The sequence below is a fragment of the Echiichthys vipera genome (genome assembly GCF_963691815.1).
Source record: "Echiichthys vipera genome assembly, chromosome: X".
Classification (NCBI taxonomy): Eukaryota; Metazoa; Chordata; class Actinopteri; order Perciformes; family Trachinidae; genus Echiichthys; species Echiichthys vipera.
Genome location: NC_139825.1, coordinates 30,514,495 through 30,526,799, shown reverse-complemented (window position 1 = coordinate 30,526,799; position 12,305 = coordinate 30,514,495). Strand labels below are relative to the sequence as shown.

The window sequence follows — 12,305 nt, the reverse complement described above, 5'->3', positions numbered from 1 at the left end:
CATTCATGACTATTCTAACATGAGAACAGATCTAAGTAGTGTTGCAGTGTCGATGTTTGTCAAACTGCTGCTACTGTGCCAGTGGTGTACGCTGTACGGTATACTATAAAACAAGAAAGATATTTGCCAAAATGTGAGAGAGCAATATTTTCTTAGCACACTCCAAGTATCCCAGCTGGTCTTTTTTTACTGAATGACTTTATGGTGTGTTATTACAGAGAGGATATTTGAGAAGGCCATGGTTATTGACAAGCTTTCTAAATGTGGGCAAATATGGCACAGGGGGTAGAGCTGTTGGGCTTTAGACCAAAATGAGGAGGTTGGAGCTTCAATCCTCCTCCTGTCTACATCTTGAAGTATCCTTGAGCAGACATCTGCTTTATAAAGTTGAAATGCTCAAATAATTAATGAATGTACTCTCACAATGGCTTTCCTCCTACTGTTTGTTAATGGATTGCCCTCGATTTTGTCACAAACTGAATTTCTAAGTTATGATTGATCAAGTCTGAGCACTGAACACGAGCTCTACTGGTCCATGGCAGGAGAAAAAAAACTGTGTTTTAATGTCTTGTCATTGCACAAAAACAGTACCTTACATTCTATAAGTAACCCCCCCACCCCCCCACACACACACACACACACACACACACACACACACACACACACACACACTCACACACACAATGACCTCGGGATTGATTAATTGGTCGACAGGTAACCCCTCTCAGTCGACTTCTCTGCACTACATGAACCCCTACCAGCTGAACGCCTACGCCATGGCCCTAAAAGCTGTCGGGGAGATCATTCAGGACTATGACAGTGACAAGATGTTCCCTGCTCTGGGCTTTGGAGCCAAACTGCCCCCTGATGGACGGGTTTCACATGAGTTTCCACTGGTAAAGTCAACCTCTCCGCATTTCACCTTTGATTAATCAGTTCAGATACTTTGTATCAAGGCTTTTCATGCTTGTTATTTACAACTTTCAACTTTGATTTATGGATTCTGTGCATGAGCTGGTTCATCAGAATCAATAATTACAACTAATGAAACCAGTGTACTTTGATAAAGATATTGGTGTTTCCGAGTTTGACAAATGTATTAACCAAGTCTGTGAAATTGACTTTCACTGCTTCTCCTTTTAAGAATGGAAATCTGGAAAACCCTTACTGCAATGGCATTGAGGGCATCTTAGAGGCCTACCACCAGAGTCTGAAGACAGTGCAGCTGTACGGGCCAACTAACTTTGCTCCTGTGGTGAACCATGTCGCCAGGTGAGAGTATAATGCAGCTGGGGCATAAGTGCTACTTTTTTGCTAAGTGGCACAGCAACAAGGGCAAGACTACATTAATCAGATGGACTATTTCTTGTCTGGTTTGTTACTATACTAAAGCTATGTATGCTTTTATAGATATTAATGGATTGACACATGCAAATTAAAAATACAAGTTTGGATTTGATATTTTATATTATTTATTTTGTGATGGTTTGGACTTTTTGTTCCTTCCTTCAATTTACATTGTTCATATTTCCATTTGAATACTAAAAACACAACGATAAAAACGGTGAAACCTGCACAGATTTTCTTAAATATATTTTAAAAGTGTTTATATGCAGAGACCTGGACACATTGCCCAGTGTTTATCCAACAAACCTACTGGCAATGGCAGTAACATCTGTTCGCCACAAACAGGATGTAACATTGAATATGAATTTAGATAAAAGAGTGGCTGATTAAGCTGATGGAACAAATGGGCAGGTGGCCTTTAACATATAAAAGTATGCAAACTGTGGCATGATCTGTGTGGATTGTTGTGTCCCTGACACACACCACCACCTCTCACTGTCACAGATTCCCTCGCCGTCTCATTTGTTGAGCCATATTCAAACAATTCTCAATCTGATTACTCCAATACTCTGTCCTAATTAAAAATGTCATTCTGATAAAAAAAAAAAACAGGGTCACACTCTTTAAACTGCGGCAGGGAGCCATAGCTGTGACAATACACAACCTGTATTGGTATTTAGCATTTGAATAGGTGAACTCAAGTAGGGAGAGATTTTTAACAAAAGGTGTTAATCTATGAGTCAAACTGAGTAAACCAGCTTTGTATCAAACTTGATTGTTTGGCCTTATTAATCAATATGCATTTGTGTGGCATTTTTATTAGTGTTACCTGAAGCATAGCAAAAAACAGATAACATTTTTATTGAATTTGTCTGCAGTGAAAGTGCCAAGTCATGTACTGTCATCGATTTATTTTCTAATCCTTACCAACCAATCCTTAAATAAATCCTTTAATATATCTTCAAGTCACATTTATTCTTATATTAAGGATATCATACAGCTAATTTCTGTGTGTGCAGGTACGCAGCTGCGGTGCAGGACGGTTCTCAGTACTTTGTGCTCCTCATCATCACAGACGGCGTCATTTCCGACATGGCCCAGACCAAAGAGGCCATTGTAAATGTAAGAAGGGGAAGGGGGGGATGCTATTTGTCGGGAGTAACTTAAAGAGAACAGAAATAAATATTAATAGTAGTAAACAAAACACTCCTTTTAAAAGCTGTTAAACTGTAAAAACTTGATATGTATTATTATATAACTTAAACCATTAGATGATTATAAATATTGATGTTGATTTACTGTCAATAGGCTAAATTATAAATCAACTAAATGTTTCAGCACTAGTAATGATTTTTATTAGACTGAGTGAATACTGTGTCTCTGATTAGCTCTAGCTTTCTCTCAGACAAAAATATGCAGTCTGGATGTTCATTGTGGTTTTTCACTCTGATTCAAACACAGAAGGAGGAATGTGAAAGTCGTAGTTGTTGCCGCACTCTGTGAAGAAAAACAATTTGCATAATGGCTCCACATAACTGACTGTAATTGCAAGATTAATATATAAACTAATGATTTACCTGATAGCTCTACCAAAGTAGCTTAGCACTGAATAAGAATGTTTTTGTTCTTGCTGCAAATAATCCTCTACTGTCCTTAAAGTTTCTGTGAAATGAAAGTTGGAGAGAGGGAGGGGTGCAAGAGTCTTTTAACCAGCTCCATGTCAGTGCAGACAGTGTAAACAGATGAACAGTGCCAGGCCTTCCAGTCCCATCATGCCATCAGCGGCCTAGAGCTCCCACGCTATTCCTCAAAATTCAGCATGTCCTGCCCTGCTGCAGCCACACAAAGTCAGCTGTAAGCTTCGTTGAAATAAATCTCAGCCACGTTGTTGTGGACAGACGCTGTGTAAATGTTAATAGAAACAGAATGTGATGATTTGCAAAGCCTTCAAGATGTGTGAAATACTGTACTGGCAAATTTCTCAATGTAAAATTACAAAGAATTTAGGGATTTCATTGTCTACAGTATAATATCATTAGAATATTCCGAAAATCTGAAGAAATCTCTGTATACAAGGGGCAAGGCTGAAAACCAATATTGGATATTGGTGATCTTTGGACCCTTGGACAGCACTGCATTAAAAATGAATTAACTCATTTAAGATGAACTGAGGGGAAGTGAAAAACTGTCAGTGGTATGACGAGTCAAAATTTGAAATTATTTTGGAAATGATGGATGCCGCGTTATCAGCACACAGTTCAAAAACTACCATCCGTGAGGGTTCAGGGGTACTTTAGTGCACATGGCATAGGTAACCTGCACATGTGAAGGCAACATTATTGCTGAACAGTATATACAGGTTTGGAAGCAACATATGCTGTTATTTCAGCAAGACAATGCCAAACCACGTTCTGAATTTATTACAACAGCAGCATGGCTTTGTAGTAAGTCGTTACTCTAGTCTTGGTGTAGTCTTGGTGCTAAATTTACCTGCCCCTGGGTGCAGGATGAAACATCAAACATTTGTTTAAATGTAGAAAATATTCTAATATTGTTTTTTACAAATATTAGGCATAATAAAGGAATTAAAACTAGGAAATGTAAGGAAACTTGAAAAGATGTACCTGTTTCTGTGAATAATAAAAACTTTATTGTGCTTAATTCCTCTGAGCTTTCCCCAAGACTTGCCCTGCCTTTTTTAGACAGCTTTAAATAGTTGGCTGGCTTCCTTTTCCCTTCTTTTGTCTCTTCCTCTTTTCTCCCCTTCTCCTCCTCCTCCTCATCAAGTAGTAGGCACAGAACATCCAGCAGACTGGATTTAAAGGGAATTTGCGACTGTTAGTCGAAACATTAGAACAGCCACACCTTCCTTTTAAGATCTTGCCTGCTGCTCTATCTCACTGCCTCCCCTCTGTCTACTGATGCTTCCACTGCTTTCCCTTTAACTCTTCACGGATCCTGGGCAAGAAAGGACACACTGCTGAGGTTATATATAAAGTCTTTCCTCATACTTATTCAGGCTGGAAGGCACCTTCAAGAAAGACCAAGAGGAAGCCTGACTGTGCATTACTCTCTGTATGTTGGGTATTTACTTTTAGAGTGGTTTTGCATTTGTGCTTGCACATGGTTTTGTGAGTTTCGGTCAATGTCAGTGTGGAAATGAATCATTTCAGTAATATATAGACCCATGTGGTGGAACAAAAAGGTGTTTCAGTCGCAACATAATCTGCTATACTACAGAAATCCACCTGTCAATCACTCTGCATCCCCCTTCTCTGCTCACAGCTCTGTTTCCTCACTCACTGTCTCACCCTATCTATCTATCTCTCTCTCTCTCTCTCTCTGCGGAGCCCTCACTCACAAATATAAATACTTTTGTTGTCTCTCTCTATCTCTTACCCTCTCAAAGATCTAAATCTCTTCATCTGCTCTCTTCATACTTCTGCCATCACATTCAGTCTATTACAAAATTCTCGGCTGCCTTTGATTTATTTTCAAATATTCTACTTGTGTTTTGTGCTTCATCTCTTTTATCAGTGCGGGGGGCTCACCACAAGTACTTCTCAACCATTTTACCTCTATTCAGAATTTTTTGTGCCAAAATACATTAAATTCTAAGCCCTGTATACTTTGTTAATGTTGCTACTGCCATCAAGCTTTGCCTCATCACATAATGAATCAATTTACATGCACACTAATAATCAAATATTAACATACCAACATGAACAAGGTTAGGATTCACTAATTCAGAGCCCCCTGGACATATGTGACTAAATACAGCACCTTAGCTGATAATTGCTTTAATTTGTTTAATGAGGGTTGTTAACTCCACCAGGATTTTTTTCTTTTTTGTCCTGTTAATTAGCAGTATATCTAACATTTTCTGTTATAATAATAAACTGTGCTGTCTTGGCTGTCTCAGCAAAGGTATGTGTCTCTGAGAACATGAATGTGATTAAACCAACTAAAGTTATTAAAGTACAACAATTGAAGCAGTGCAAGTAAAGAAACCAAACCTATACTAATTGAGATGATCCACGAGAAATTGTAGATCACGGATAAATATAAAGAGCACTTGGTTAGTAAAGTACGGTATGTGACAGCATTAAACAAGTGCACAACAATTTTATTTTTATTCAATCATTTTATGTCCTTTTTAACACAGTTTAGCCTGTCAACATGTGAAGGATAAATGACTATATATGACAGCTGCTGATTACTCCTTGCATTCTAGTCAACCAGCTGGATGTGTGCTACTTTTATAATTATGTATCTGCGCTCAGCTGGCTTTTTAAGTGTCCTCATTCTGCTGAGCTGAACTCTGAGACAGCCAATGAGAGGTGGTCCAGTGGCTCAGGTGACCCCCCTTTGCTGCAGGACAGTCACATCTCTAAACGTATATCCATAAAACTGTTAATGTGTGCATTTGTGCAGCCATATATGCAAGAACACACAGCCATCAAAGCATGTATGTACATGCATGATATTTGGATTGAAGCAGCACTTGCAGAGTGAGTAGTTGAAGAATTGAGTGTTGATTGATGCCTTGTTTTTTTTGTCTCATTAAACTGGATCTCCACCGCTTGACACAGTGACAGGAGAATGGCAAAAGTGGGGCATGGTGGATTGCCAGGTTATTTTTGGTGACTTATGCGTACATATCTGCAACTATGAGTGTTGTGCGTGGGAGGACAGGCCCTGACAGGAGTTATGTTGAGCACTGATAATCGCGCTGATATTCTGCTGCTGCGGTGGTGTCAACAGAAACTGCTCTTACCCCATGTACCAAAGGTTACCTGATTTGCCATAGTACATTTTCCCTGTGACAGGGGCAAAACTGTACTTGTTATACATTCTTTGTAAAAATATATAATTAATATTATGTAATATAGTTATTATAATATAATCCTTCCAGAAATTACAAAAGACACCAATATAGCCGCTGTGTGTCCACAAAAGCATTCTGTCTCTCATCATATGATATTGTGAGAACCCCTCTGCTGCGGACGTAAAAATGTTGACACAATAAAGGTAGAATGTCTGCTCTGGATGAAGGCTGAGGCGTGTAGGGAGAGAGGACACACATTCAATTCAATTTGATTTAATTTTATTTATATTGCCAAATCATGACAAAAATGATCTCAGGACACTTTACAGAGTAGGTATAGACCACACTCTATGACTTATTTATGATTTACATAGATCCAGCTCTATTGAGGACGGCCATCTGTCTTGGCCAGTTGGGGAAGAGGAAAAGAAGAGAGAAAGAGAGAAAAGACAGATGTACAGAGAGAGACAAAGACAGACACAAAGACGGACAGACAGACACACTTCCAGAGATGCAAGCAACCACAAAAGTAACAGTGACTATACTGATAGCTAAAGCACATATATATAAAGATGCAGTCCTATAGTATTAATTTCTCCTCTGCTGTTGTTGTTCAGCACTTACAGGTTACATTTAGAAAGTGACAGTTAGTCTTCGTGGTAGTCTGTGATTGGATGTTGGCACACCTGGGCGACCACAAAAAAAAAAACTCCAAACATGCAGCGCTCAGTGCACAATAGACACTCAACGGTTCCAATATCGAATGGATTTTCTTAAATTTTGGTACAGATACTTTTTTTTTACTTTCATGATCCCTTAATTTACCAAATACCTGCAAAAATAGTAATAATGATAATGATGTTGAACATTTCCCAGTCCTACATGTTTCATAATGATGGCATATTTTGCTGTTTAACTGACTGTCTAGATTTAGCCTGTGTTTAAAGGTTAAACTGTAAACCTCCACAGAAGAGAGACTATCAGCAGTTTTAACTGACTTGAGGTGTGGCTTGGGAGTGGCTGGCGAGTGACTGAGGATGGTCGCTGTATTAATTGAAGTTGGCACCTCCTCCATCTCCCTCCTCTCCCAGTGCACAAATGCCAGCATACCACACCTGCCATGTAAGACCATATCAAGGTGTCTGCTAACCATGTTCCTCCCTGTGGATAAATGTCTCCTTTAAGCCTTAACCAGCTTCTCATATAATGTTAAAACACAGCTCTTTTAGTAGATCTGCATTTAATGTACACTACTACTACCCACATTCACAAACACATTCATACTCTGATGGCAGAGGCTGCCATACAGGGTGCCGTTTGTTCATCAGAATCTAATCTAAACATTCAGATGCACATTCACACACTGATGACACAGCCTTCTGGAGCAATTTGTCTTGTCCAAGGACAAATCGACATGCAGACTGGAGTAGCCAGGGATATAACCACCGATTAGACTTAGTACATTTATTAGTGGAAAACCGGCTCTACCTCCTAAACCACAGCCACCCTTTTTTTTTTCAGCTATTGAAACAGCTTGGGTACTTGGCTGACCTGTTGTCCCATTATCTTGATAGATGCTGTTAGTGTTGTCAGTGTGTTTAATCTCCGATCCTCAGCCTGATAACCAGCATTTAGTGGGCAAATACGGAGTGTATCATTCCAAGATATGAACCAGAAAGCATTCAAATGACAGAAAATTGGATGCAGGGACATAAAACATCTTACTGTTAAAGTATCTCCCCGTTTCGCTGTCATTCTCTGACTTCCTGTCTCTAACTCACCCTATTTTTCTCTCTGGAGGCCTTGTCTTACTTAAAGGTCATCCAGTTAGTTAAAGAATGATACAGAACATTAATGCGGCTGTAACTGACATGGGTGAGCATGCAACTGCTATTATGTCTGACATACAGTAATGAGCGCTTAAGGTCAGTGGTGATGTGGACAAGCATCTCTCTGTCATTGAATAAAAGAAACGTGTCCATGTTTGAGAAAAAAAAAATGTTTTTCAATTATTCTTTTTTGATTTATTTCTCTGCAGGGCGCCAAGCTTCCTATGTCGATCATCATAGTTGGAGTGGGTCAGGCTGAGTTTGACGGTACAATCTTTTGACTTCTGCATGAATTTTACACTTATATATTCTTTTGTTACGGCAGGCACATACAAGATGTTATAGTAAAGACAGCCTCTTCTAAAACTTTAGCAGTGTTATAGTCTGGCATTTTTATACCACCTACATGAATCAAGTCAGTGAAACAGATTAAAACAATAGCTGACATTTAAATTCATACAACTCACAGTTTATGGGCTCTATCTTCCAACCGCGGCAAAGCGTAGCGCAATTGTCATTGTTAGTTTCAGAATGATGCAGTTGTCATTTTCACTCCCAGTGCCCACTTTGTGTAAGTTGCAAATGTACTTGTGCCCACGTGTATGGGTGTGCTGGTCCAAAAATTAGATGTGGTCAGGTGCAGTGTTGCGTATTGCTATTTTGAGGCATCACCAAAAACATGGTCTAAGGTCAGAGGCACACTTTTTGCTGTACTTAGAGGACTTATTAAGATTAGCAATTCACAGAATCACAGCATTTAAGTGTTGTATACGGCGCTGTGAATAATCCCCAGATCTAGCCTGTTGGATCAAAAAAATGTATATTCTTATTAATAGCGGATGGATGGATGTGGACATAGCGGAGAGCAGAGGCGGGGCGCAGGCTTGGCTCAGGATTGAATACGATCTGCGGCCCTTTGCTGCGTGTCACCACCTCTCTCTTCCCACTTTACTGTCTGTCGATCACTTATATATACTTATATATATATATATAAATATATATATATATACAGCATATATACATATACATACATTTTTTTAAAGTTTTGCTACATAAATGCCCCATGCCATTCGCTGCAGTGACTTTACTGAACACATGGAAACACTTACAATTATTAAAAGTAAATAATTCAAGAAAACATGTGTACATCAATACAATTCATAATTTAAGCTACAGCCTAGAGGGGAGGTGAGTGGCAGGCGGGTGATTTAACTGTACAGGTGGATTGAGATGGCATTTGAGCCGATCAACGCATCATGATTGTCCACACACAGACAGAGCAGTGTTCCTCCTCCTCAGTTAAATTGGTTATAGATGCATTTGCTCATAGATGTACGTGGTCAAATGGAGCTGTTGATGGGACACAGGATAGTGAGACTGGGGAGGGTCCAGAGCTTTGTACACAAGCAGATCTGTTTCCTCAGGAGAAAATCGCTCACTTCTCCAATTTTCCTAATCCGCCATATAAATAGCAATGTACCCACTCCAGGCATACCTGGCATTTAAAGGACGTAGGAGATTACACTCTTGTGATTAATTAAGAGACAAAATACAACCCCTTTGCCCCTTGCGCCCTATTTTGTGCCCGGAATATGTGCAAATCGTGGTGGACACTCCCTAAATGCACCTGTGTAATGCACTTGGGACCATGAGCCACATATCATCTAAACAGAGCCCTTCTACTGTTACAGCCAACAATAACCTCTTTGGCACCAATTCAGAGAAACACTGGGGAGAAAATCACTGTACAATCTCATTTGCGTGAGTAGAGAATGGAATGTGTGGGTGGATGCAGGAGTAACTGTAGAAGAAATGGTTGAGGTTAATGGCTGGTTTTGATGGGTTTAGTACAGATGATACTTGATTGCACAGAGACTATAATAAAGGACGTATTAGTTGATTAGACATGCAATAAAGACAGGCTGCAACTGTACAGCTCAACACCCTGTGCCCTTAACTAATGCTGAAGAAAGAAGATGTGGTATTATTATGATGTATGGTAATAAAACCTGTACTTCAGTAGTGTATCAACCTTATCTCTGCACTAAAGGCAGCAGTATCTGCTCAGTTCTCACACTGCATGTGTGTATACCTCCATGAATATGTGTGTGTTTGTGTGTGTGTGTGTGTGTGTGTGTTTGTGTGTGTGTGTGTGTGTGTGTGTGTGTGTGTGTGTGTGTGTGTGTGTGTGTGTGTGTGTGTGTGTGTGTGTGTGTGTGTGTGTGTGTGTGTGTGTGTGTGTGTGTGTGTGTGTGTGTGTGTGTGTGTGTGTGTGTGTGTGTGTGCGCGTGCGTGCGTGTGAACAAATGTCTTCCAGCTATGGTGGAGCTAGATGGTGATGACATCAGGATCTCATCCCGGGGAAAACTAGCAGAGAGAGACATTGTTCAGGTGACTATCTTTACTGCATGAAATAAACTTTGACAGTATGCATTGCAGATCAATACCAGCAGCTGGAAAAACACATTCACTGAATTTCAAGAATTTTAATAATTTTAAGGCTGTATAATTTAAATTTATCGTCACAATATCAACTTAACACATTACAAAAGACAAAAAAGATTGAGTTGGTTAAAAGTAAGTAGAAAACCGCACTTTAAAATGTAACACATTTTTTTCATTGGTGCCTTGTGTTCAGTTCACTGTTCAATTTGTTCATTACAATTATGTTGAAAATTATTTCCTTTCAGTTTAATTCAACATGCAATTTATTGTATTTTAGCAGTGAACTAATAGCAGTAGAAAGGAAGAACTGACTACACTTTATTTTCCATTTTATTTTTTGAAAGTGATATTGTTATTGTGATATTCAACAATATTGCATATGGCATATTTTCCTTATATCATGAAGCCCTAGTTTCTATTGATTTACAGTTTGTCCTTCAATTACATTTACATTTTAAATTCATGCTGTTGCCTCAGTTGTGCTGGTACACGTCTGTTTTTGACAAAACACCATCTGTTTACATTGGCACATCTTGGATATCTGTGAGCTTTCTGTGAATTTCCATGAAGACAATCACATGTCAAATCAAAAGTTTTGACATGTATGACATCATATGTCACTCAAGGTAACCGTACATCTCTTATTCACAGAACTATAAGGTCGTCACCTTTCGGTTTCTGTAATATCAAAATAATTTAGTGTCTCTCTGGTGGGCTGACGATGATGTGCAGGGTGTTATAGTGGAGTTGTCAGGGTATGGGTGGCTTACCCCCTCTGCTAAACAGTTTCCTGGGGCAACCTCAATGTGCTATGGCAAATAATCCAAAAGACACAAAAGTCCGGAGTCATTTTATCATTCTCGAGTAGAAAAACATTTATCTTGGTCTTGAGCACAGGATTAGTGACAGATCAGAATATAAAGCTTGTAGGATCTGGCAAATGTTGACTAACATGGGGGCTTAAACATGAGCCCTCTGGATTTCTCCTTTCAGTGCAATACCCTGTTCCCAAATCCTACTTATGTACATTGTCAAAAAGTATTTAGAGCTTTTCATGAATCACTACAGCAGTAGTCCAGGAGCCCTAAATGGAATTATGCTAGACACAGGGTACCATATGGTGTCAAGGCCCTTAAATGACTGCTGTATACAAGCATATTGATATTGAGTACTTTGTTCTCTTCGTCTTCAGTTTGTTCCCTTCAGAGATTATATGGACCGGACAGGCAACCACGTGTTGAGCATGGCTCGGCTAGCTAAAGATGTGCTAGCAGAGATCCCGGACCAGTTCATCTCTTACATGAAGAGCCGGGGGATCAAACCCAACCCGGCACCACCTCCCTACACACCGCCTGGACACACACACCACCACACACTGATCTGAAGCCTTCCTCTTGGCTTTTTACTGAGGACTGACAGCGGGAACTCTCTACCTCCTGTTTTTTAGTGCAAACAGGAGCTGACGCACCAGGAAATGGTTGTTGAATTGTGTGCCGTATCCTCCAAGTGACTATTGGAGCAGTATTTTTGGGGGGTTGTTTTTCTGTGATATATTAATTTTGGATGATTTCTCTTAAAGAGAGGCTCAAACTTTCTACGACACATTGAAAGCCTTTTAAACGACACTGAGGCAGTGACTGTTTCACATCCAATTTGACAGCAAGTTGGTTCAAAAAGGTCATGTTGTGGTTAAAACTTGTGCCTGTCTGTGGTTGTTTCTATAATTGTATCAGGACATGTGAACTTTGACCTAAGCCTTGCTCGTCAGTCATTGGTGTGGCCTAACGCAGTGATATTTTTTAAGGCACCCTTTCCCCTCTGGAATTAGTTTTTATATTTGGGGATTATCTCCATAT

The 12,305-nt window shown here is 39.6% G+C and overlaps 1 protein-coding gene across 2 annotated transcripts in view; it reads left to right on the top strand.

The window, feature by feature from the left end:
• cpne5b (copine Vb) overlaps positions 1-11,833 on the top strand; it is a gene marked incomplete at both ends in the record, with an annotated part of 137,806 nt that extends 125,973 nt beyond the window's left edge. For both annotated transcript variants that reach the window (XM_083938777.1, XM_083938776.1), the window contains 6 exons: positions 715-896; positions 1,145-1,272; positions 2,367-2,469; positions 8,214-8,271; positions 10,322-10,395; positions 11,642-11,833. In XM_083938777.1, coding sequence (XP_083794903.1) covers positions 715-896; positions 1,145-1,272; positions 2,367-2,469; positions 8,214-8,271; positions 10,322-10,395; positions 11,642-11,833 — 737 coding nt within the window. The remainder of the gene's footprint in view (positions 1-714; positions 897-1,144; positions 1,273-2,366; positions 2,470-8,213; positions 8,272-10,321; positions 10,396-11,641) is intronic.
• Between the last annotated feature and the right edge of the window lie 472 nt (positions 11,834-12,305).